This window comes from Alternaria metachromatica (genome assembly GCF_023757995.1).
Source record: "Alternaria metachromatica strain BMP 0045 chromosome Unknown scaffold_12, whole genome shotgun sequence".
Lineage (NCBI taxonomy): Eukaryota > Fungi > Ascomycota > Dothideomycetes > Pleosporales > Pleosporaceae > Alternaria > Alternaria metachromatica.
The window spans coordinates 818762-845244 of NW_026055503.1; the positions used below are offsets into that span (position 1 = coordinate 818762).

At 45.1% G+C, this 26483-nt stretch overlaps 6 protein-coding genes across 6 annotated transcripts; 4 read left to right on the forward strand and 2 right to left on the reverse strand.

Moving 5' to 3' along the window:
- Nucleotides 1–7815: 7815 nt before the first annotated feature.
- On the forward strand, nucleotides 7816–9168 carry J4E83_005994 (uncharacterized protein; the record flags this gene model as incomplete). Its single annotated transcript, XM_049332909.1, has 2 exons — nucleotides 7816–7824; nucleotides 7855–9168. 2 exons carry the CDS (start codon nucleotides 7816–7818, stop codon nucleotides 9166–9168), a joined length of 1323 nt encoding a protein of 440 aa, XP_049188151.1.
- A 2016-nt stretch (nucleotides 9169–11184) lies between these two features.
- J4E83_005995 (uncharacterized protein) lies at nucleotides 11185–12764 on the forward strand (the record flags this gene model as incomplete). The annotated part of the gene is made up of 7 exons (XM_049332910.1): nucleotides 11185–11187; nucleotides 11241–11377; nucleotides 11429–11638; nucleotides 11689–11837; nucleotides 11894–11931; nucleotides 11984–12138; nucleotides 12197–12764. The coding sequence occupies 7 exons, from the start codon at nucleotides 11185–11187 to the stop codon at nucleotides 12762–12764; spliced, it is 1260 nt and encodes a 419-aa protein (XP_049188152.1).
- A 432-nt stretch (nucleotides 12765–13196) lies between these two features.
- On the reverse strand, nucleotides 13197–14448 carry J4E83_005996 (uncharacterized protein; the record flags this gene model as incomplete). The annotated part of the gene is made up of 4 exons (XM_049332911.1): nucleotides 13197–13218; nucleotides 13274–13311; nucleotides 13366–13686; nucleotides 13789–14448. 4 exons carry the CDS (start codon nucleotides 14446–14448, stop codon nucleotides 13197–13199), a joined length of 1041 nt encoding a protein of 346 aa, XP_049188153.1.
- A 1506-nt stretch (nucleotides 14449–15954) lies between these two features.
- Nucleotides 15955–17469, forward strand: J4E83_005997 (uncharacterized protein; the record flags this gene model as incomplete). Its single annotated transcript, XM_049332912.1, has 1 exon — nucleotides 15955–17469. The coding sequence occupies one exon, from the start codon at nucleotides 15955–15957 to the stop codon at nucleotides 17467–17469; it is 1515 nt and encodes a 504-aa protein (XP_049188154.1).
- A 939-nt stretch (nucleotides 17470–18408) lies between these two features.
- Nucleotides 18409–19844, reverse strand: J4E83_005998 (uncharacterized protein; the record flags this gene model as incomplete). Its single annotated transcript, XM_049332913.1, has 2 exons — nucleotides 18409–19716; nucleotides 19782–19844. The coding sequence occupies 2 exons, from the start codon at nucleotides 19842–19844 to the stop codon at nucleotides 18409–18411; spliced, it is 1371 nt and encodes a 456-aa protein (XP_049188155.1).
- Nucleotides 19845–22053: 2209 nt separating this feature from the next.
- J4E83_005999 (uncharacterized protein) lies at nucleotides 22054–25048 on the forward strand (the record flags this gene model as incomplete). Its single annotated transcript, XM_049332914.1, has 7 exons — nucleotides 22054–22236; nucleotides 22284–22409; nucleotides 22457–22588; nucleotides 22634–23200; nucleotides 23248–23434; nucleotides 23484–23508; nucleotides 23566–25048. The coding sequence occupies 7 exons, from the start codon at nucleotides 22054–22056 to the stop codon at nucleotides 25046–25048; spliced, it is 2703 nt and encodes a 900-aa protein (XP_049188156.1).
- Nucleotides 25049–26483: the final 1435 nt, after the last annotated feature.

The following is a 26483-nucleotide window of genomic DNA, read 5'->3' on the forward strand; positions in this document are numbered from 1 at the left end:
ATATATAATATAAGCGCTCTTTAAGCTAAGATCTTCTATTCTCTTACTCTAGAGTTTAATAAAACTATTTAATTTATAAATATACTATATAATAGACAAGACGTTAAATAGCCTTACTTTAATAATATTAAATAATAACTCTAAGACGCTAAAATTAATATCTATTAAAATAAGAAAGATTAGAAGAAACAAAAGCCTAATAATAAGAAGAACAATAAAGATTATTATAATAAGAAGAATTAAGGCAAAAAATACTTTGTATAAGAATATAGAGAATATAATTACTCTTAAGATAAGTGCTTTATTAAGTATCTAGAACTTAAACTAGATTAGATAAAGCTAAAGAATAAAGCAAATAAATAAGAAAACTAGAATAAAATATTTAATAAACAAATTAGTCTTATGTTTTACTCTACTAAGATTACTAAGATTACAAAAGTCTAAAGCTTCTACACTAACTATTACTTATCTAACTAGCTAGATAACCTAGACTAAGTAAAAGCTTAATTTACTATAGATAAGGTTACTTATAATAGTACTAAGAATTATAGTAAAAATTAAAGTAGCTAATTAGAGCGCTTAGAGGTCTTAGATAACTGCAATAATAATAAACTAGTTACTATTAATTACTACTAAGGCTACTATATTAATAGTTACTTCTTAGACTAGCCTAACTATTATTAGAATTATAATTAATCTAGTATATAATCTACTCTCTATTCTTACTTCTTAACTAACTCTTAAAAGGTTAGTGTTAATATAGAGTATAGAAATAAGAGAGAGATAGTACTAAGAGATTATATACCTATAAAGATAAATATAGTTATAAGAGCTACACTTATACTTAAGAAAGATAACTTATTAATAAATAAATAGGTTATTAACTCTAGAGCTAGCATGCATCTATATAATAATTAAAACTAATTTATAGACTTAAATAATATTAAACTAAGATCTATATAAATTGCTAACACTAACGCTATATTAGAAATAGTTAGAATTAGTACAGTATACTTAGATATTAATCTAGATAACAGAACTTAGAACTATATTACTCTATCTAACGTTATATACTTACTAGATGCTATTTATAGTTTAGTATTAGTCTTATAGATTATAAAGCGAAAGATTAATAGATTAGTAAATAAATCTATCTTTTAATTCTAGTATACTAAAACTAATAAAACTATTATAATTACGCTAGAAAATAATAGTCTCTATTAACTAAAGCTTATTAAACTTATAGACACTACTACTCTATAAGATACTACTACGCCTTTGTATACATTTCTAGCGATTAATTAAAATAAAACTTTAGAAGACAATTCTATATATATAGATTTCTTATTTAATAATAAAGTTTAGAAATGTTATTAAAACCTAGAATACATAACTCTTAAGAATATACAAAAGTTACTTAAAATAGAAGTTAAGCTTACTATTACCTACGCATAGATTAAAGTAAGAATAAAATAACACTATTCTATCTGCGCTGCTATAAAGAACGTTATTAAGATACTTTAAGATCTAGTAAGCTATACTATAAGTAAACCTAGAGATCTTCTTTATATTAATGTCTAGAGTCTATATAGATTAACTAGTTATAATAGTACTTAAAGTATACTAAACATTATAGATAATGCAACTTAATACTAGTAGATAAAAAACCTAAAGACTGCAAAGACTAATAACGTTATTATATAATATATTAAAGAGCTAAAGATTACTAATAAAATTATTATTTAAAGAATACGCTGCGATAATAGAATTATTTTAAATAAATTTACTACCTTCTATAAAGAAGAGAGTATTTGTCTTAAGACTATTACTCTATATTAATATTATATAGAAGAAGTAATTAAACACGTAAATTAAACTATATAAGACTAAACTACTATTATTCTTAGAGATAGATAGCTAGGCGCTAATAAACCTATTATATAAACTATTCTTAGAATACTTAATACAAAAATATAAGAATTATTAGAAAATATAACTCTACTAGAAAAGCTATAGCCTAAAGTATATTACTATACTATGTATCTTAAGAATTATATACTAACTAGAGCCTTAAAATTAGATAAAACACTATACAAAGCACTTTATAGTAGAAAACTAGATATATCTATTCTATAACTATAGAGAGTAAGAGCTTTTGTTTTAATTCTATAGTTATAACGTATAGATACTATAACACATTAAATAAAGAAGCTTAACGTCTAAGTATAGATAGGTTACCTTATTAGTATTTAAGAAGTATTAAAAATAAAAATATAGAATTCTAATTCTAGAAAGATTTATCTTACTAATATTATAGATATTAAAAGTAGAGAAGTATCTTAAGATCTATAAGATATAATATATAGAAGATCTGCACTAGTATGTTCTTATAATACTAACGCTAATAATAATATAGAATAGTTAGATAGTAGAAGTAAGAATAAGAAGTCTAAACTACTATTCTAGAAACAAAATAGACTATCTATAGCACTTATACTATAAAAAGACACTAAGTATTAAGCTTATACTAAATAATGTAGAGTCTGTAATAGAGTTTCTTCTTTTAACAAAAAATATACTTACTATAAAAAGAAAAGATATAGATATATTTCTTAAGGTATACTAAAAATTCTAAAACTAAGTAGAGAACTTCTAAGAAGTAAACGCTATAAACCTTATTGCTAAAAGAACTATATATGTTATAGCATACCTTCTTTTATTAAATCTTATCTAATATATAAAGAATAAAATATTTCTTATATAGATAAACTAGTAGCTCTATTCTATAAACTAGAAGTTGTAAAAGAAAAGAAATACTTAGAATATATAGCTACAAGACTTACGTGTAATAGAGAATCTTCTTATTTAATATATATAAAAAGAAATAAGAAGTGTATATCTAAGTATATTAAAAAGGCGCTAAAATAGAAATAATATATATATTACAGCTATTATACGCTTATCTATAACTTAGACTAACTCTATATATATTATATAAAGAAAGGCTATAAATAGTATACTTATCTAAATAATAATAATATCTCTACTATAAAGTACTATTATCTAGACTTAATAGACATAATAATATAGTAATACAAAGATAGTAATAGTAGACCTACTTGCAACTTATATAAAATATAGAATAAAAGTTATTCTTATAATTTATAAAACTATAATAGAGAACTACCTTATAATTACTATAATAAACCTATAGTATATAGTATAATAGGTAGTTAATCTTACACTTAACGTAGTTGTTATTTCTATAATCTTAAGAAGAGAGTTAGATAAGTACTACTTAATAGTTACTATAAGAATATACAACGTGTTTCTAATAATTATATTATTAGTATAGAGGTAAAATTACTAAGAATAGAGTTAAAATACAACAAGACACTTACGCGTAAGAAGAAGTAACTTAACGTTAGTAATAAAGAAGAGAAGCTTTTAGAGTTTTCTAACACTAATAATAATAAAGAGAATCTAGAGTCTTTTATTAATAATAATAAAGAGAAGAATATAAGGTTTCTTATTAATAATAGTAGTAAAGAAGAGAAGGTTTTAGAATTCTCTAATAGTAAAGATAAAGAGAAGGTTTTAGAGTCTAAATTATCTAATAATAAAGAAGAAAATAATTTAGATTATAAACTAAGTAATAAAGAAATAAAGAATATAGACTCTAATAGTAGTAATAATAATAATAGTAGTAATAATAACAATAGTAGCGACAATAGCGATAATAGAGAAGAGAATACTAAGAATTATAGTAAAAATTAAGATAGCTAATTATATTACTTAGAGGCCTTAGATAATTAGAATAACTCTTAAGAATACTAAATAATAATACTAATAATCTATAACAACATAGAAGTTTTAGAAGACCTATCTAAAGTTATAAGCCTTAAAGTTACTATGTAATTCTCTAAATAGCTCTTATAGAAAAAGGCTATAGATAAAGAATATAACTTACTCTAAAAGTATAAAGTATAGATCTATATTAAATATTAACAAAACTAAAAACTACTTATAGAAAAATAGGTACTAAAACGTAAACTTAACTCTAATAGTATAATTAATATATACAAAGCTTAATACGTAGTATAAGATTTTTAATAATATTATAGTTTAGACTATAATAAAATATTTACTACTATTCTAAAGATATTATCTTATTACCTACTATTTGTATTAGCTACTTAATATAGATAGCATATCTATTAAATAGATATTAAAATAGCTTTTCTATATAAAGATGTTAAAGAAGATATCTATATAGAATAATCTAAATACTTTATTAAAGAAGACACTATTCTAAAACTATAAAAAGCACTATATAGTCTAAAGTAAGCTTCTTAATAATAGTATTAAAAGCTTATAGACTATTTAGTCTCTATAGAATAGAAAGTATCTATATATAATCTCTTATTATACTTTTATACTAATAAAAAGTTAATTATAGAAATCTACGTAGATAATATTCTACTTATAGAAGATTCTTTAGACAATATTAGCGTCTAGAAAAGAACTTTATTAGACTGCTTTGCTTTAATAGACATAGGTTTATACTAGTATTATCTTAGTATTAAAGTATATTAAATAGATAATAGAATTTATCTTTACTAATAAGAATACATTAGATAACTACTAGAAAGATACTAACTAGAAAATATTAGCACTACTTTAACACTATACTTTGCTAATCTATTAGAAATTAAAAAGAACACTAATTAGGTATTAAAGAATTTTATTAAGAGATACTAGTCTATAGTAGAAGCACTACTATACTTATTAATTATTATATAACCTAATATAGCTTTTATAGTAGAAGTAGTATTACGCTATTACTTAAACCTATTATAGAATTACATAGACATAGTAATTTAGATCTTCTAATATCTAAAGAGTATAATAATAATAGAATTATTCTATAATGCTTATAACAAAACCTAGATAATTAGATACACTAATAGTAACTAGGTAATATACAAAAATACATAATACTCTACTATAGGCTAGATTATTATGTTTAGTATATCTCTAATTATATATACTTTAAGAAGATAAAAGATTACAGCTTAGTTAACTTAGAAAGTAGAGTATATTATAGTAGTAGATCTATTAAATAAAGTTATATAGATACAGAATATTACGCAAGAAATTCTAATAAGTCTAGATATTTAAGAGAATATTAGACAAAAGAAAACTAAGATGCTTATTAATAATAATAGCGCTTATATTTTTGCTAATAACTCTAAATATTATTAAAGAGCAAAGTATATTAAGATATAATACTATATACTTAGAGATTATATATAGAAAGAAAAACAACTACTAGAGAGAGTAAGTAGTAAAGAGAATATAGTAGACGTATTTATAAAGGTATTTATAAAGAAGAGGTTCTTATTACTTTAAGATATATTAGGTATAAAGTTAATAGAGTAACAGCCTCTAGTTAGTAGAAGTATTAGATAAAACTAGAAGCTTCTAGTTAGAGAGTAGGTTTATATTATAGTAAATATAAACACTACTTCTTAGGTATATAAGAGGGGTAGAGCTTTACTCTACTCTATTATCTTATTCTACATTAATTTATTAAGTTTAACAGTAGTAGACGACCTATAGCATTGGCGTACGAAGTTAGCGCACCGACCTCGTGAAGTTTGTCTATGTATACTCACCAAGTTTATACCGCCCATCTGGTTCATGAATTGCGCACCGTATGCAAGCAACACACGACGTCCAGTCTGCACACGATCTTTCTTGAGTAGTTGCGACCACTTATACTCTCCATGCTCTCGCTCAACTTGTAGAGCCTCAAGCACCTCTCTGTTCTCCTTCTCAATCTTTGGGTCATCAGGCGTACCGTCGTATACATCGCAAAGAATTTGAAGCGCCTCTTCATGTCGGCCATGCGCATACAAGTACCGGGGCGACTCAGGGAGGCCGAAAACAAGCACGATGACGATAATCGCGAAGATTACTTGGCATGCAATGGGTAAACGCCAGGCGATCGATCCTTCTGTGAAAGACATCCCATAGTCGAACCAATACGCCAGCTCGATCCCCACACCAACGAAAAGCGGTTCCGACGCGACGAGGCGACCGCGCTTGTTCGCCTCGCAGAGTTCAGATTGGTACATAGGCACAGTCGATGTCTCAATCCCAGTGCCAATTCCCGTCAGAAAACGCGCGACCATCATATGCGGCACCGAGTACGCACTCGCTTGAAGCGCGCCGCCGACCTATAATCATTAGCCACAATCTCACCAGTACATATCTGCCCTCTTACTATAATCCAAACCATAGCAATCCACATAGCCAGCCTCCGTCCCGTCTTCTCGCAGAACATAAAGCTGAGAATACATCCGGTAAAACAACCAAGATTGTATATCGACACGATGATGCCTTCGAGGCCGGGCGAGGGGTGGTCGAAAGTGTTCAGGAAGTCTTCGTTGCCGACGATGCCGCTGAAGACGCCTTGGTCATAGCCGAAGAGAACGAAGGCGAGCTGGCAGGCGATTGTTATGGCGGCGCGGAGTTTGAAGCCGCGACCGTACCAGTTGAAATGGGGTGTGTGAAACATCGTGGGCGGGGTCTTGCTACGTCCACTGGAATTGAGTGGTGGGATGCCACAGGCGCGATGGAGGTGATGGGTATGCAAAGGAGACTGGAGTACCTTGTGCACCGGGCCCATGCATCTATACCTACATCTTCATACCTCACCGCTCGCTACCCGGATCATATCACCCGAATAGACGCAGCATGCCAGATCTGACCCCGACGTCACAAAAGATGGTCAGTCGGCAAAATCGCCGTTATCATAAGCTGCCTGCGCGCATAATTGACGGAGTAATTGCGGGGCAAGGGTTATTCAAGAGGCTCTGGCGAATGATTAAGACGCAATGGTACCGTTGGAAGCCTTGCCGAGCTATTGGTGGCGTTGTATGGTCGCGTAGAAATGCGCGTCTGGGGTAGGATGGGATGATCTGCAGGTGCGGAGGTGGAGAAGGGGGGATGACGTCGCGAGGAAGGCACGGTTTGGGGAAGCCGGTGATGATGCAGCAGAGGCGGCTGGCATGAGCATGTAAATCGGGGTACAACAAGAGCTTATTTAATCGAAGCGCCACATTTCTATACATGTGTCGCGATCATTGCTGCAGAGACTATAGTTATGAATGCTGAAGTGCTGCGAAGTCCAGGTGGCTGGTGTACTTATCTCCGCGCTATCTCCGGCGCGATCCTGCTAAATCTCAGCCGTCACTCCATCCTCTCTTCTATCTCTATTCATCAATCTACTATTGTCGATTGCAATGTTTTCTGCGAGAACGACGAGATATCTATTGACATTTACTAATACGACTGGAGCATACAAGCGGCACTTCTACAGGGTTAACACCAACTTAGACTGCGGATCGTAACAATGGGTACACCTGTGTAGCGAACGCTGTTGAGATATGTCGTTAGACATGGGCCAAACATGATGTTCGCCAACTCGGTCTTTACCATTCTATGCTACCTGGTCAAACAACCTCAACAAGCGCATATAGATTCATATTGATACAAGGAAATTGCTCGATGAACAAACAATGGGGGAACTTCATAAAGTGAAACCTCTTCTTCCGCATTTCACGCTTCTGCCTACGGAGGAGAAAGGTCCTCTGGTGACTTCCTCTAACTTTGCACCTGCATTTTATCAACCAGCTTCCAACCAGATACACAGCCTAGCTTCAGATCAGAAGTACACCAACGATGGCGCCTCCAACAGGTACAACGACTAAGTTGCCCACTTCTAACCAAGGTCATCTACAGTCTTTGATGGCCAAGGTCCGTAAAGAACTTCGACAACCAACCCAGATAGAGACCTCATATGCAAACAATCTTACCCAAGCTGTCGAGAAGGAAGCTTGGAAAGAGTCTCGGGAAGTTCGCGACAGCATTCTGGGCCTCGCTCAAGAAGCTCGGAGGATGTTTGGCCTTCGACCGTTCGACATGTCATTAAACGTGGAGAATGAAGCTGATGGCAAAGAAATGGTTCTGCGAAACGGCGGGAAGCGATCAGCTTCCACGGCACCAGCACCTAATGCATCAAAACGACAACAGCGCGAGCCTATTCGACCATCGCCACCACCACCGTCTGGGAAAATAGATCAGAAATCTGAGGCTCTAGATCAATCCGGTCGTGTCCGTCACATTAAAGAGGAAAACACCGTCACTAACTCCCAGAATGGTCCACACGGCCACGGCCATTCTCAGTCGATCGAAACCCCATCTGCCACCAGCTTTCTCACGAACAGCGCACCAATCTACAACCAAAACATTAACAGCGGGTCTGGTCAGCAGAATATCAACGTCTATGGTGTATTCGAACCTCCGCCACCCTCAGCTACCGGCGCCGCGCCAACCGAGTACGAGATCCCTACCGAGCCAGAGCATCGTCTAAACCGAGACGCTGGACAGCAAAAGTTCTCGATCAATGATACCGTTACCAATAAGACGGCCGGCGACGGTAATCCCGGGGGTCACAACCAAACGTTGAAGGGCCCACATGGCAACACGCACATGCGCGTGACGGCGCCGGTCTACAACCAAAACGTCAACACCGGGAGTGGACAGCAAAACATCGACGTCATCGGAAAGATGGACTTTGAGAAAAAGGATGGCAAAGAGCGACCGCGTCAAGGCCCTCTAGTCGCAGTCGCGCAGTCTGCAAACCCACAGCCACAGCGGCGCGACGATCAGGGACCAGGTAACCCACACTACGGTCACAGTCCATATTACCGGCCGACTTCGCCTCAAGGCCTTGCAGTTGCAACCGGGCAGAACGCAATTCCACTACCACAGCGACGCGCCAATGAAGCACCTCATAGTCCATTCTATCGGCCAGCTTCGTCTCACTATCGACCAACCTCGCCTCAGTATGGATCGCCTGAGTATCGACCAACTTCACCTCAGTATAGTTCAAATTCGCCTCGCCGTCGATCTCGTTCACCTCGTCGCCGCGTCGCCCCACATAGTGACAGTGGCGCTATGGGTGAGTACCGGGATCGTTCGTACAGGAGGGGTGATGGTCTTCCATATGAGGATGCTCCGTATGATTCAGAAGATGATTGGTCGAGACCAGATGGTGTGGATCGTTCTGGTTCAAAAATTCCGCGTCGCGACCGCTGAGATGAGTAATATGATAGCTGATGACGATGAGTCTAGAGGGATATATCGCGGTCAGGCATTTTCATGATCTGTATCTTCAACTGGTAAATATGTTTAGGCCATCTCCATGAGACTATACTAAGATGTATCACCAAGATGACCAAGCTCTTGCACTAATCCGTCAAACATCTCTGTTCTACATGTACGTGATGACAATGGTCTGATTTCTCCTGCAACTCCGGATCAGCTTCATGATCAGACTAGTTTCCAGCGTTCCTAATTGCGTCCTTCATCTTCCCTTGGATGTCGCCTTGGATCTGCCTCATGGTTCGCTTCTCGAATTTCTCCTTCATTTCCTTCATCACCCTCGCGGATGACGTGTCTAGGCGAATCATGTGGTTCTGCGATCGGCACCCCTCTTTCTTCATCGCTGGGTTGGTCTTCATCATCAAATTCGACACTCTCAGTGCTTGTGGTTTCGATAGTCGACATTGAGTCGCCTTCCTCACTAGGGTGATCAGTATGGTCAGAGCTATCAGATTTAGGGCGAACAAGTTTGGGGACTTTGTCTTTAGAAGGTACAGGAGAGGGGCCACGGTTGGCGCCCCCTTGGTCATTAGAAGACATTTTTAGTGTAGCTCTGTTGCTGGAACTAACGAGCTGGGCTAGCTTGTGAGCTGAAGCTTTGTATTACGCATCTCACTGTAGCAAACCTTCTCATTATCATGGGAACTCAGAAGGGTGACTAGGACTCGTGATGATATGACGAGGGTATTGGAGAAAGGATCACCTGTACGATTTTGGTCATTTCGTAGGAGCAGAAATTGGGAAGCTTATACTGGCTTTAATGATGACTAGATCTTGGCCTGTATATACTGGAAGATATCAGAAGTTTTGTGTGTTGTGTAGCGAACGCGCTTTGGCTGCTACCTTACGGCTGTGCTCGTAAGCTGAAGAGCGGGGGGACTTGAGGTAAGGCCTTCATCTAGACAAGCAGTATGGATTGTCGTTAAACCAGTGGGTTGGCATGGGTTCTATCCTGATTGAACATCTTCCACAATGGAATCTGGTCCTATGAGAGATACACAACGACCGCTCACCTAGCACTGGGTGTATGCGGCAGTTTTGCCTTCATGAAGAGCGTGACTGCTTACGCCTAAGGCCAGAGATGAGCAGAAGCGGTTAAAAGGCGGGTAAATTGGGCCACAGCCAGAGCGTCGCTCACCGAAGGTCACTCCGATATGCATGAACAGCTTTACAGCTTCTCCCGTTCTCCAGGTAGTGAGTTGGCGAATGGGAGTGTTGGTTCCCTGTGTCGCGCATACCGCGGCCATTCTGTTCAACTGCATATGCATCGTGCCAAATCCGGACCCAGCTACCACTCAGTCGGGACAGAAACATGTGAGGGATAGTTTGAGGGTTGCTCGCTCGCATCAAGCAGCCCACATCCCGCGGAGAACGTAACATAAATGCAAAGCTCTACCACCGTAATGGAGAAGTGACTCCATCCGCTCAAGTCTCTGGGCTCAACGGGAACGGTAAGCATGGATGATGACTGGGAAATCAGCAGATCAAAGGACCAGAGTGATGTTCTTGGTAGAACACCCGGTCTCGACACGAGGCCAAGGCCCTATTTCACCCTAACAACGGGCCGATGCTCGGTCGACGATCATCAAGCGCGAAGAATCTTCTATGCCAATACGCCGGCTCCGAGGCCAGGCCTTGGCCCCACGCGGGTGCTATCAGATGGATTAAAACTGGGCGATTGGTACCACGACTAATCAATCTGATAATCGTTGCTTTATCTGATCCACCAACGTACACAACCGAAGATGGGTGCCTTAGGATGTGAGGAATTTGTGGTTCCAGAATTGTATGGCTGCTTGGATGCTAATGCAAGTGCGCAGGGCTCAGGGCCAGCGACTCTGGCGATGCGAAGAAAGTTTTGGAGAGGAAGCTCGTTGTGAAGCTTGGTATGAGCATCTTTATCCCCATGGCGCAACCATGCTAACTTTCATGTAACTAGACATCTTCATCATGGTCAGTACTGTCGTAGAACTCGACTACTCATGATATCTGACTGTCTTGACTAGGTGTTCTGCTGTGCAGCCTACTTCTTCAACTACCTGGATCGCCAGGCTTTCGCTAATGCCTATGTTGCTGGTCTCCGCGAAGACATCGGCCTCAAAGGCAATGAGTATAGCATCTTGCTGTCGATTTTCACTGCGGGGTCCGTTCAGTGTGCCGGTGTGTCATGGCACTCTAGCTGACAGCTTCGCAGTCTCGTTGTCGGCCAGATACCCCATGGTCTCATCATCCAGAAAGTTCGCCCTAGCATATGGCTTCCGTTCACTCTTATCCTCTGGTCCCTTTTGACCATGTGTTCAGCTGGGTGCAAGACGTATTCGCAGCTTTGTGCAGTCCGCTTCTTCCAGGGTTTGATCGAGGCCAGTTTGTATAGTGGTAGCGTGTATGTGATGGGTTCATGGTAGTAAGTCGATCGAGTTCCTTTTCATGGGAAGATGCTCACGATGCCTGCAGCAAGCCTTCCGAGATAGCCAAACGGGCTGCCATCTTTACTGCGGTCGGGCAGGTCGGGAGTATGTGCGCTGGTCTCATGATGACGGCAATGCACCAGACGATGGAAGGCAAAGGCGGCTTGAAAGGCTGGCAATGGGTGTTCATCATTGGTACGTGAGCGGTTCCGAGGGCCGTCACGCGCGCGTTGCTGATACATGTGGTTCAGACGGTCTCATGGGAATTCCAGTTGGTCTCTTCGGATTCGTAAGTTACGTCGGCGCTTGTACCCGAGCCTGAGGACTGATCGTAACCCTAGTTCACATTCCCGGATCTTCCAGAGTCGACCAGAGTCTCCTACATCACTCAGGCGGAAAGACAACTCGCAATGACTCGTCTACCACCTAAGACAGCAGACACCCACAACATCGAGTTCAAGAGCCTTGCGAAGCGTGTTCTCCTAACGCCTACTATGTGAGTAAACACCTGGCGTGTTAGTCAAAACCAGGAAGTCATACTGACTCCTCCGCAGATACATCCTCACAACTTTCTCAGTCGTCTGCGCCATGCTCGAAGCCTTCGCCTTCCAGGGCATGTTCCTCCTCTGGCTCAAGCACAACAAGTCTCGCTTCTCCCAAACCGCTATCAACACGTACCCTCTCGGGATTCAAGCTGTTGCGATCGTCTCCCAGATTTTGGGCGGAGCCTTTATCGACCATACAGGTCATCGTCTGCCTATGATCATCTTTAGTGGAGCGATGCAGCTCATCACCGCATCGCTTCTGCTCGTGCGAAACCTTCCAGATGCGGGAATCTTCACAGCGCATTACCTCAGTGGCACGAGTTTCATCGTGAATCCAATCATGTACGGGTGGGCCACAACCATCTGCCAGCGAACGGGCGACGATGCGGTGAGGGGTGTGACCGTGTATACAATGGCCATGGGCGGCCTGATTTTGTATACATGGTGGGGTATCGTCATGTACCCAGCGACTGATGTACCATACTGGAAGAAGGGAAGCATCACCATGATCGTGGTGGTCTTTGCTTTCATTGGATGGGCGTTCGTGGTCAGATGGGTGAGTATCATTGGTGAATAAGGGATTTGGCGTGTGCTAACGATTCGTGTAGCTTGATAGGAAGACGGCGATGGCTGCTAACCGTGAGCCAGCTGAGTCTGGAGAGCATGAGGTGCCGGAAGTTGTTGATGAGAAGACGAAGTCTGGGTAGTGGGCTTTTTCATGGCCCCTCAGAAAGCACTGCCCCTTCGGTTCGCGCACATGAATGTTGTCAACAAACTCCTTGACGAAAAGATACGTGGGCGGTAATGGCTGCAGACCGCGGTCGCTGATGCGCGACGTCTTGCTGAAGGGTTGGTTGGTGCTGTGGGCGATACGCATCACGAAGGGATTCAGGGTCTCGTATGTCATCATTACGTCATCGTCATCTCCGCGTTCCGTCGCAGAAAGAATGCACTCAATGCTCCTAATTCTACACTACCCATCACCCTGTTCGCTTCCTTACTGCTATCTTTAACCACTTTGTTCATCTAATCTACGTATGGAAGTCTCCCGATCGCCGCCGGTATGACCAGTGAATCTGTACTTACATCCGTTCACCAACCTTCCGTGCCCACTCAAGATGCAGCTGTTGTAAAGCAGTATCTGACGTGTCTGGTCGCAAATCTCGGCTTCGAAGTACATGTCTGTCGATTCTTCGACGTCGGCTACCCGTAGCCATTGGAACATCCTCGGAGCGCAGTGATCTACTCGCCTCATCCGTAGCAACCGTAAAGGGCTGACCCGGTTCTTCTCCAGGATTTTGGCGATCCTCGTCACCCGGATTCATATACACATCTTCAAGCCATTCGTCGATCCAGCGCCGCTTACGGGAGGATATCCTCTTTCCAAAAGTTTGTGGCTCGATTGCCTCGGTCTGACCCGGAGGGCCCAGCTCCGGTTTGTATGGCCTTTTTCGAACCTCGCGATCATGCCGATTTGCATCAGAGAGAGCGCACTCCGCCTGTGCATGGCCTCTGTCAGCGTCCTGCATCTTCGCAGAAATCTTACGGCATTTCTCCAGCCATATGGGGCCAAATTCTTCTTCTAACTGATACGACCTTACACTTGCGTTGCCACGTTTCCCTCTCTGGTGAAACATGTAAGTCTTCAATTCCTGGTCGTACTGCTCACGAACATTGTTAAACTCCCGCTCAACGCGTATTGCCTCGTCCGCCGTTTGGTAGAGCACATCCTGTAATGCCAGCAGGTGGTCGTTGCGAGGATAGTCCTCCCATGCATTATTCCAAGTACTCTCTGGCTCTTCTTCTCCCAGAGCTCCAAATACTTCACTACCTTTGTCCACAATTGGCGCGGGTTTCCACTCCCCGGGTATCTCATCGTTCCAATTATTCTCGGACCAATTCAAGCTAGAACCGTCCACGGGTTCTTTTGCGCTTAGGATTTGGACCCGCGGATTCTTGTCGGCGTCGTCGATTCCAGGCAGAACGCCTATCTTTACGAGCAGTTCGTCCAGCAAGACCCATAGCGTATGCTCTGCGTCTCTCATGCTTGTTTCTACTGCTTCATGTCGAGCGTAGACATCATTCTGCTGTTCTTCAAGCTTTACTTTCTGTAAAACGTTTGCTTGGGTACGTAGGATGACTTCTGAGCGACGCTTCATGGCCCACTCAAAGGTGTCTTCGTCATACTCACCGTAGTTGCTTGAAGTCACCCTATCTAGTTCTTTCGCCTCTACCCCCAATTTATTATCGTCGTGCTGCATTTTGGTATACTCTGCTTCAATCGTATCAAGCTCGCGGTCACGCCACGCGCACGATGCATTGAATTTACGACGGGCCGACCCAGCTTTTACGATGGCATTGAACATCTCGTACGTCGGCACGATGCCTGCACACTCATCGAAGCCATTACCAATCAGTAGCAAGCCACTTTCCTCATAGAAGTTCTCCCTTCTTATGGCATCTGGCCACCACATGACCGGGTGGAACCGGCCAGGTTTTGGATGTCTCAAGTCCAGATCTTGTCGCAGGGTGGGAGACTGTGAGATCGCTCCGTGTAATAGATGGTCGGTTTGCGATTTTGACTGATCAGGCGAAGTGCCCGGTGAACGTCCGACTGGCCTACTACCTATCTCGGCTGGGGCTACGTACTGCGGATGTATCTGCGGTACGAGCTTGAGGAACTGCTCACCTGCCCCAGCTCGGCAGTCCCTATCGTATTTTCTTTCACTGGCCAAAGGGTGAATCTCGGGAGAAAGCCAAAGCCAGTTCGACGCAGGTCTGGCCTTTTTCCGCCCAGCTGTGGCCGGAGAAAAGGGTGCAGAGCCCTCCGTGAGACGAAGAAACTTGTATGGTCGTCCCGTCGGATGAATGGCGCTCTGGAGACCAACATCGTCGACGATGTCTTGAAAGCATCTTTTCCTATGGAACTTTCCGGTGTTAGCCATGGAATTTGACACTGGACGAGTAATCGGTCGTGACTGCCGGGTATCTACGAATCGGTTCTTGAGTGCATGACAGCGCAAGTATCGTTGTTTGGCATTACTTTGAGGACTGCAGCGAGGATGAGTCTTCTAACGTTGAAGTTGCACCAATAACAAAGACATGGAAGTCAATGGCATAGGCTTGCCTTTGTCATATTACCGTCTTTGTTACTCGGTGATCTTACATAAGCAGAATCAGTACACACCACATCGCGTCGACAGCTTCGGTCGCTGTGAATTGGATGCGCGTGAATGTTATGAATCCTTCTCAATTTGGACAGCGAAAGCAGGTGAAATGGTCAAATCCGCTGCGCTAAACTCGGAGAGGTGCCTTGCGCCCGCTCTGTCATATATTAATGGCCACTACTTGATGAATCAAGACCCCTATTATTACCGATATAACCACAACCTCCTCAACCCAGCCACAATACGTAACTAGCTATGACAGACAGAAACCAGTCGGGTGATCGGAGGCATAGAGCGGACGGCACGCAACCCAACGATCGCAATGCACGTGGAAATAGTCGGGAACCAAGGGGCACCCACCATGATGATCAGGGCAGAAGGCCTCGAAATCGATCCCTGTCACCCCAAGCTCGAGGACATGATACAACTCCTGGGAATCGACGACCCACCCAACATGCAGGTCTGCAGCGGAACCGTTCGACAGGCAACATGTATATCGGAGATGGCATGACCAATGTATACAATGGCCAAAATCCAAACCGCATACCTCTTGGTGCTCGGAGCACCAGCAACTCTACCTCGGTCCCTTTGACTCCTGTCATGTCTACACAGCCTACTGCAACTGCAGGCAATGGTGCTGGTATCAACTATGCAGCTAGAACCGCAGCCAGCGGAACAAAGTACGAGAACTCAAATAGAAGCGGGAGTGGCCGACCGCCCTCGCAACGAGCTCGGCCGAATACTCCTTCCCGTAACGGTGCCATCCAACCCCCAATTCTGGACGGACATGGGCGTATCAGTCAACGCATCCAGAGCAAACCAGGACTAGTCTTGCCAGAGAGCGAGAAACTCAAACCCGGAGACATTGTCAGTTTCTGGATGATCAAGCATTGTCTCCTCGACGCTTACCAGCGACGCAAACACCACCCGGACGGAACCTGGGAGTTTGCTGATACTGATAAGTGCGTACTTCAGTTTCAGCCAAACGATTACATACGTAATAGATACGGGCAGGACTGGCCACACGGCTTCTCCCTGGAATCTCGAGATGGCCTTGTAGTTGGTGTATCATACGACGATAGCATCGCAACCGTCGACATCTTGCCTTTTTTCTCCTATTCCGGCAAAGGAGCCTGGCAAGACGACGGAGAAACCATCCCCAAATCCCCAGAATTCTGTGCTTCGCACCTCTCCATAATGACCCGAATCCGACTCGATCGTCGAATGCGATACGAAGCAAGGATCAAGCAACAGCGGGCGATGAACCCGAACTCTGATGTGAAGATGTCAATGAATACACCCACTCCTAACAGTCATCCATGGGCACCTTTCGACTGCATTGCGGTGGTCAACCAAAATGATTCATACGACCCCAAGCGCAACACTCTGGTCAGATTCTCGATGGTTCTCACCATGAACGTAGATGCACGGGTACGAAAGCATTCCTCCCTAGAGCCAGAGAGCAAGATCCGCACCCTAGATATCTACCGTAAGTGGCTGTATCTCAGGATGATTAGTCCCGAAGAGCGCTCTACAGGCGATTATGGCCCGTATACTTGGCTTAGAGGAATGGATCCAAGCTATACTGGGTCCTTGACGACCCCAGAGATCGGCGCCACCAACGCTGCGCCTCAGCAGACGCCGATAGTGCCTCAGCAGAATGGTAACTTACCACGTCATACCGGTCCAGCTGTGGTTGCTACACCTCCGCAGACGCCAACAGTGCCCCATCACAACGGAGTTCTGCCACATCCTACTGGTACTACCAACCCTACACCCCAGCAGGGGCCGGGAGCGCCTCATCAGAACGGAGCCCTGCCACCCCCACCTGGTCTAGGTGTAGTCACTCCACCCTGGATGAAGCGCAAGTTCGACGATACAGAGGGAAACACCTCTGTGAACGCTGAACAGCAGGCCGCAATGGGAGATGCTATCGCAACAACAGGAACCGACAGCTTTGGTACGCAAGCCGCTGACTCATCCACGTCACTGGAGCCAGCATCAAAGCGACAAAAGACTGAGGCCAACGCTGATGAAGCTGATACTGATGTTGGGGTAACACCTGGCAACCCCGCCCCCCTCCCCCAAATGAGAGCATGCGACTCGAGAAAATGATCGCCGATTGAACTGCAAATATTGCGGTTATGAAGATACGATATGGCTATGCTTGTTGGCACGACCTTATCAGTACAGCGACATCGAGCGGCCTTCACTGCAGATGTCTGGATAGATTATGATACCCCTTCCTCTTTATACTTTGTACCCTTATTTTTGCTTAAAGGTCACTTTACCAGTTCCTCCTCTTTCCTGTTATGTCCATACTTTCACGTTGGTAGTCTTCTTATTCATGTTTATGTTTGTCGTCTGTTCGTATCGTTCTGCTGCCGGAATCGTCTTCGTTACTCATCTTGCGCTTGAGGATAGGCTTAACACGAAGCTGACATATTGAACTACCATTGTAAAAGACAAAGGCGCGATACGTTGGGTCGATGAGGTTGTTCGGTGTTTCAGATGACGCGGAGAGAGGGAGAGGGGAAAGGCTGGATTTCTGGGCGAGAAGGGGTAGATGTCGGTCTGATTATACTCGGTGCGAGTTGTAGGGGTAAATAGTGGGGAGTGGGGAGGGGATAGGTATCAGATCATGTGCGTGGTGAATGACTTGGGATCGATGAAGTGTGCTCGGTGTAAGAGTGGCAAGAACAGGGATACCTGTGAGGAACAACTGTCAACATATTAATTCGTGCTCGAGTCCGTAAATGTGTAATTGATACGTATGCGTTACATAAAAGCAGCGTGAAAAGAATCTTCGTAGTACTCGCGATAGTCATGACCCATTATGTTCACCCCTGCGCCGAACGAACCCAGAAGACTCCAAAGCAAGCAAGCAAGCGGCCAACGACGGGATCTTGATATGCCCATGTAATGTCGTCTAGATGGTATAAACGTGAGGAAGCAAAGCAACGCTAAATGCTGATGTACGATGATGAAGGATGATGAGGACGAAGGAAACGCCAAACGCTATGATAGAGGAGATTTGGTTGGAAGCCGTGGGGATTAGACGGCGACAGTGTGGGCGCGGAACAACATCTTGAGGCCGGAAGGCTCTTTCTCCTTCTTCTTGGTCTTGCTGCTTTCTTTGCTGCTCTCCTTGCCGGATTTGCTGGAGGCGACTTTGCTGGAAGCGACTTTACTTGAGGCAACCTTGCTGGAGGGACGTTTTGAGTCGGAGGTCTTGCTGGTCTTGACGCTGACTTCGGACTTGGGTGCGCGGTGCTTGTGCTCTTTGTGTTTTGATTCGCTGCTGTGCTTCTTGGATCGGGTGCTGCGGCGGGACTTGAGATCGTCTTCGTCAAGTACGCCGGCGGCGCAAAGGGTGCGGGAGGCTTCGGGCGTGATGAACTCGCCGTCGACACTGGTGCCGGAGCTGTTGGCCTCGACGTCTGCGATGCCGCGACGCCACAGCTCTACGCGGCTGAGCTCCTGGGGCTCGAGCTCGTCGAGCTGGTTGTTGGAGTCTTCGATGGGCATGGTAGCGGCACGCATGGGCATCGCCATTTGCGGCTCAGGTAGGGGTGCGTCGACTTCCTTCTGGACTTGCATCTTCTTGATGATTTTGTATCCACCGAGTGCGACAATGGTAACGCCGACAGCGACACCTCCAGCGATCATGAACTGGGGGCTGAGGAGCAGAGCTGCAACGGCAGGGAAGCTGCCCTTGAGCGTCATGAGGACACCAGGTCCCATCTTGCCGACGATGGCGCTGATCTCGGCGAGCGTGAGTGATACGGCGGCAAGCGCTTCGGGGTTTTTCTGCAGGTTCTCAATCATGGCCGTGGCCGTGTGTTGTAAGCAGTTGGCCTCGTCCAGGAGCAACTCGATCTTGGAAGCCTTCTCTTTCAGCTCGACGTCGTTGTACTTCTTGTCGGGCAGGGGCGGGGGCACATCGCCGTAGCAAAGGTCCATGTCGACTGACTTGGATCGCGACTTGCTGCTCTGCGACGAGCGCTGGACGGCCTGATCGGAATTCCTCCTCGCAATCTCCTTGTTGTGTGCGTCGCCGGCGAGGTCGGCTTCGAAGCGGTGTTTGCTGCTTCGCGGGCTGTCGTTGGCATAGAAGCTGTCGCTGTAGCCGCGCTCCATCACGGGCCGGTCATGGGCCTTGGTGCGATGGGTGTGGGCTTTGGACGCCTTGGAGCGATGCGAGACCTGGGAGCGGGCATCGTCGTCATCCAGGCGGATGGCCTTGACGCCCTTGGCGAGCTCCTTCTCCTTCACGGCGGCATCGCGCTCCGCCTTGATCTCCGCCTTGCGCTCGCGGTAGGCGGCCTTGGCCTCCTTGAAGACGTTGACAATGTGCTTGCTCTGGGCGGGGCGTCAGTACGAGTACGGGGCTTATCGGGGGGCTAGCGAGCTTATCGGGCACTCACACTGCTCACGACCTTCCCACTCTTGTTAATAACAGTAATAGTCTCTCCGAGTCCGACGGCCATGGTGACGTAGTAGGGCGTTGTGTTCCTGCAGCAGCTGCACAGCGCGCGGCAAGAGGGGTTTTGTGTGACCTTGAGGCTGGTTGCGGTGAGAATGGTACTTGTGTCCTGGGCCTAAAAGGCGGCGGTGAGCATGTATCAGTCAGTGCTCGCGGAAACGGCAGCTGGCGCAACTCCACAAGGTCCCACCTGGATCACCAAGTCGTCGCGGCCAGGCTGCGACTATAAGGAATTTCAGAGTCACTCCTGACGGCGCTATTGTCGGAACACTACACGCGGAATGAGGCGATTTCTACCGACCGCGACACGCAGCCATGATGGTGGTGGAGCGCGGGGTGCGACCAGAGTGGCCGAAGCGACCTGCAGCAAAGCCATTCACGAGACTGCCCGCATACTTCGCATCGCTTGTCTGTGACGTCTCGCCCTGGTTCGTGGGCTGCGGCGTGAAGACTCAACCAGTGCAGTCCGGGCATAGTCGCAGCGCGTGTCGCCATGTAACTGGAGGCGCTTCCCTGGCGCCGGCTATGCGGGCAGCGAGACGCTGCAGCACTGAGGCCCCGGCTTCGCCTGCCATTGGTGCGGATGGCTGTCTTGCTTTATTACTGCAGCCATCGTGAACGTGTCGTGACAGCGACTGGACAACTAAATTTCGGCAGCCTCAGTTCTCACGCGTGCTGATGCAACGATGCAGGCCCTGGCAGCCATAACCCGACTGTTGCTGCCCAAACCCCAACATGGAGCCGTCTGGTATCGAGATTGTCAATCATTGTCCAGTTGGCATGATCGGCTCTAGGTTCAGCCTCTGGTAGCCTTCAGCTGGGAAGGTTGCCCTTACCGCGCCAGCCGTGGCGGTGCTGCTGTGGCGTCTGTGGCGGTGCGCTCTATCGTCGCGGCCGAGACTTCAAAAGACTGTCCACGTCGAGCTGAGCAGGTTGGAAATCTGAGAAGATTACGCAAGCTGCGTCATATCGAGGCTGTCGGAGGTTTGACAGTCTTGGTCATCGCCAGCGTGTGGCTGTAGTTTGGTTGGGGTCCCACGCTCCTTTTTCTCAACCCACTTTTCCCACGTTTTCAACGCAGACAGGAAGGCACTCCCTGGTGGTGCTGGTGAGGCATTATCGACGATTCATTGCCCGCAGTCGATCAAGGCTACTGGTCCCATTTACTCTCTACACAGGCATCTCTGCTCGCCGATTTCCCATCCTGTCCAATCTTCGGCCGCGCTTCGCAATCCTCAAACTTGGCGGCAGAGTGTTCCAGAATGCACACCGACGATCTTCACTCTATCTCTTCGACCTGCATGCGGCAGCCTCCAGCCTCCCGCGCCCTGATATGCATGTTCCCGTGAGGCTGTCCTAAGTCTCCTTAGCAGCTGGAGCGACTCGAGGCGGGCCACACCAACCGCGTCATTTACAATTGGTAGCTCAACGTCGGAAGCCGCTCTCTACGCTGCGACCACGTATTCGGGCCTGCGAACGGTGAACTATCTATTATTTAGAGCTCGCAGACTAGGGAGCGACTGCATGATTGACAGCGCGCCGCCAAGTTGTACGACACGTGCATACGTGACTGCACGCTGGTGCACATATGTTGGCACCACTCTGCGCTTGCTGTGAGATATGCTGATATGGGAATCGAGAAAAAGGAAGCAGCGATGCTATTCCGTGATCTCAGCTTACTGTGAAGCACACTCCCACTTTGAGATATGGCGTCATTGCAGCGAGATCGCTCGCCATGTAGGGGCGGTGAGCTCGTTACTGAGTGCGAGCAGCAAAGCTCGAGCTCCCCTGAGAGGTCACCTAGCGACGACGAGACGTCTTCAGATATTACGCTGAACGAGGTAGATGAAGCCGATCAACGGCTGCCTCTTTCGAGCACGGTAAGGGAGGCACCGCTATCGCACAGCGCGGGACTTTCTTCTTCTGCCATCTTTCCGTTCCATCTCCTCGCAGGCTGTAGCTCAGCAGAAAGAAGGACCATGTGCATCTTGTCAGCGTCGCTTACATCGCAGGAAGTGAAGACAGCTCCAGGTGTAGGACTAAGAGGTACGTCTAGTCGAGTTGCTGCGTCCATCGGTGATGCATCAGGGCCCCGCAGCCGGCGCTTTTGGCCCTGGACCCTGAATGTGCCGTCATCGCTCCCACCAAGTCGCGAAACCTTTACACGCGACCATGCACTCACTCCAGAGACACAACACCAAGCCGGGCTGACCATGCCAGTAGCAGCGCCTCCGCATAATGACGGCATCCTGGAGACGCAGGGCGCAGAGAAGTCTGGTCTAGATGGCAATCGAACGCCAGCCCTCGCGCATCGGATGAAGCACGACAAATCGATCCTCGCATTAGCAGTGTCATCACAGTACATCTTCGCTGGAACACAGGGCGGGGAGATCCTAGTACGTGTCCAAGCGCGCTCCAGAGGCGCCAGGCTTATGACGTGCAGGTCTTCAGCCTCGATACCTACGAGCGACGCAGCGTCATACACGCGCACAAGGGCAGCGTACTCGGCTTGTGTCTGTCGCATGACCGCAAGTGGCTGTTCTCGAGTGCAGCAGATCCGATTGTCAATGTGAGAGAGTCTGGAACGTCCATCGTCGGTGTATGCTGAGTTGTTAGGTCTGGTGCACGTCGACCTTCAGACACCTCTACGCGCTCTGGTCGCCATACGATATCGGAGACATCTTCTGCGTCGCATACTCCTCCCAACATCGTACCGTCTACCTCGGAGCCCAGAACACAAGCATACAAGTAGGAAACAAGACTGAACTGAAATGCATGGGCTGACAGTAGCAGTGGTACGATTTGAAAGAGAAAGACACTAGACCGGCCCCGAGTCTGTCATCGCATCCTGCAGAGCGAAAGAACAAATTCTTCGACTCCCTAGGACCGGGCGGCGCGCAAACCCCGAAGCCCAGCGGGGCAGATACGAGACCACGCGACGCAGTAGGCGGGCAAGAACTGCAAATCGACAGCCATGACATCTGCCAATTCGCCCACTACGGATACGTACATTGCATGCTCCTGGGCAGCGGCATCATACCGGAGGCGCCGTCCGAGGAGATTCTGGTCTCGGGTGGAGGAGACGGGCGTATCTTGCTGTGGCGCATAGATCCCGCACAGCGTGGTGCCATCACAAGCCTCTACACATTGGAAGATGGGAGGGAGGAAGGTGAATCCATACTTTCACTCGCCAGAGAGGGCTCTTTCCTGTACAGTGGGCGCTTCGACGGCGAGGTCAACGTGTGGGATCTTGAAACCCGACAACTAGTGCGAAGTTTGAAAGCGACTACCGGTGATGTTCATACCCTAACATTGGGTGCCGGCGTTCTGTACGCTGGTGGTAAAACTGGTGTAATGCAGGTGAGTCTCCTTTATTGCTTTGTAAGAACCATGACTAACATAGATAGAAATTCAACGAGCATTACGAATCCATCACGACCTTCAAGGCACACGACGGCCTAATTCTCGCTTCCGCGTTTACCAGATACAACGATAAGCCAACCCTCGTTACCGGCGGCAATGACAATACTGTGGTTATCTGGGAGGTCAGAGATTGTGCGGAGCCCAACGCCGTCTCACGCAGAAGCAACAACGGTTTGTACACATCCGAAACTTTGATTTGCTCAACTAATGCATTGTGTAGATCTCATGGTGGAGTCATTGAGACAGTTCGTGTCTTTTCGGACCGTATCGTCGCTGCCCAAATATCGCGCTGACTGTCGTAGAGGGGCGTCTTACTTGCGTTCCGTCTTCCAGAATTTTGGCGCTGTTACCGAGATGATCAACACAAGCGAGTACAACCCCATTGTGTTTGCAAAATTTCGCGGCAACCCGGCTACAGCGGCCTCACGGAAGAAAATTCTGTTCTACGGACACTACGATGTTATCCCTGCAGAAAATGAACACCGCAAGTGGAAACACAATCCCTTCGAGCTGACGGGAGAGGGAGGCTATTTATATGGTCGCGGGACGTCTGACAACAAAGGGCCGATTATGGCTGCCATCTACGCGGCTCATGAGCTTGCAAACGAACAGCGCCTGGATTCCGACATCATCTTCCTCATAGAAGGTGAAGAGGAGAGTGGCTCTCGCGGTTTTGAAAGAGCTGTGCAAGCCAGGAAAGATCTCATTGGTGATGTTGACTGGATCCTCCTGGCCAACAGCTATTGGCTCGACGACCACGTGCCTTGCCTTACTTACGGACTTCGAGGAGTCATACATGCTACTGTACAGATTGAGAGTAAGCATCCTGACTTGCACAGTGGTGTGGATGGAAGTGCTTTGCTAGACGAACCGCTCAAAGACCTTGTTATGTTGCTATCACGATTGACTGCACGACACGGCAAGGTTCAGATCCCAGGTTTCTACGACCCTATCCTACCTTTGACAGAGGATGAGGAGGGGCTCTATACCGAGATTACCGAAACACTTTTACGTGGTAACCCAGATCTTGGCGATGCAGGAGAGCTAGCACAGTCATTGATGCGCAGATGGCGAGAGGCTTCGCTCACCATCCATCGCTTCCAGACCTCTGGTCCTGATAACTCAACTATCATCCCTCGTCTTGCTAAAGCTGCCTTATCGATACGACTGGTACCGAATCAAGAAGCTGGCGACGTAGCAGAGAGTCTGAAGTCCTTCATGCAATCCGAGTTTGAAGATCTTGACTCAAAGAACCAGCTCAAGGTAACAATTGACCACCAAGCCGAGCCGTGGCTTGGCGATTTCAACAACGAGATCTTCCAGACGCTTGAGCGTGCCATCATGTCAGTATGGGGTCCAACGCTTGGGCAGAGAAGAGAGAGCATGTCTGTAGTTCAGCCGCCCGACTACTTCTCGCCATTATCACGAGCAGCGGCCGAGCCTTCAGCACCTACTACCAAAGACAAGCCTGCGCCAGCGACATCTAACACCCTGGCCAACTCATCCGATCCGGCTCTCGCAGGGCCTGTCCCATCATCTGGCAACTCGACGCCGGACCACACTCGAAGCGAAGCAGCGTCTCGTAAGCCTCTGTACATCCGGGAAGGTGGCTCTATCCCCAGTATAAGATTCTTGGAGAAAGAGTTCAATGCACCTGCTGCGCATCTGCCGTGCGGCCAAGCAAGTGACAGCGCGCATTTGGACAACGAGCGCCTGAGGTTAGTCAACCTGTACAATAGCAAGAAGATCTTCAAGGAAGTCTTCCGGGAGCTGCCGAAGAAATGATGGCTTCGATTGCATTATATAGTCGAGAAGTAAGGGACGTATTGGAGTTTTGAAGGGTTATGTTAGGTGTACCGTGTAAACATCCATACTCTCGAGTATGGTATACTATGGCCGCGTCTCTGCAGCGGCATACCCCGTATGCATCATATGAACCATGTATACACACTTCCAAATTGTCTACTGCGATACCCTAAACACCACTGCGTACGTCCCATTCAACCAATCATGCAACGTCAAAGCTCCAAGACCCTCGGCTTACCCCAATCGCATACCCCGCTGCAGCTACCCACTAGCCGAACTATTCGGATACGAATTTATGCGGACAAAAAATCATTAGCCCCGCAGAGGGTAATAATTTTTTGTCTAATTAGGAATAACAGCTAACAGCCTTAGCAACACAACTAGCTAGCGGCAACACAACTACCTAGTAGTAACACCGCAACATATTAACACCGCAATACATTAACACCGCAATATATTAACACTACAACATATTAACACTATAAATGTTATATCTATCTACAAATTTCTCGCAAAGTAGCTATTAAAGTAATTTAGATATCTAATATATCTTACGCTAAGTGTATATATAAGGTAGGCTAATACTATAATAAAGTAAACTTTACTACTACTACTACTACTACTATCTCTCTTATACTCTAATATTATATATTACTTTTCTTTAAGTCTTTTATTAATAACTATTAGCTAGTAATACTATAGTCTTATTCTCTTATTTTATAACTACGCGCTTCTACTATACTTATTATATTATATCTATTTTATACTTTACTAAGACTAATAAATTTATATATATTTAGGCTTAGAGTGTATAAAAGATAATAAAAAAAAAATAGTAAAAAGCTATTAGATAAGTAGCGTTAAAGTATAATTATTACTTAGACTATAGCTATAATAGTATATATATAAGCCTTTATAGATAAGAATAGTAACTAGAGATATATAAATAGAAATAACTATATAAGCTACTATAGTCTTAGAATTACTAACTACTTAAAGAGTAATTATCTTAACTATAACTTAGTGTATTAGCCTATAGTTATAATTACTTTTTAGATAAATATAGAAAGAAGCTATACTATTCTATTACACTTTAAGAGAAAATAATATAAATATCTATTTAGTCTATTTTTAGAATTACTTACACTTACTACTTCTTAGTAATAAAAGTAGTCTTTTCTTAGTTATTAGTACTAGACTTACTAGCGCTAAGAGTCTTATAGATAGTATCTTATATATAGGTAGTCTAGATTTAGATAAAGAGAGAGTATAGCACTTAACTAGCGTATATAACTATAACTTATTAGTTTTAGAAATTAATATAATATTAATAATAATATATTTATAGTAAACTTAGAACTAGTATATTATAAATAGTATATATATATAGTATACTTAAAGTCTCTTATTTAAT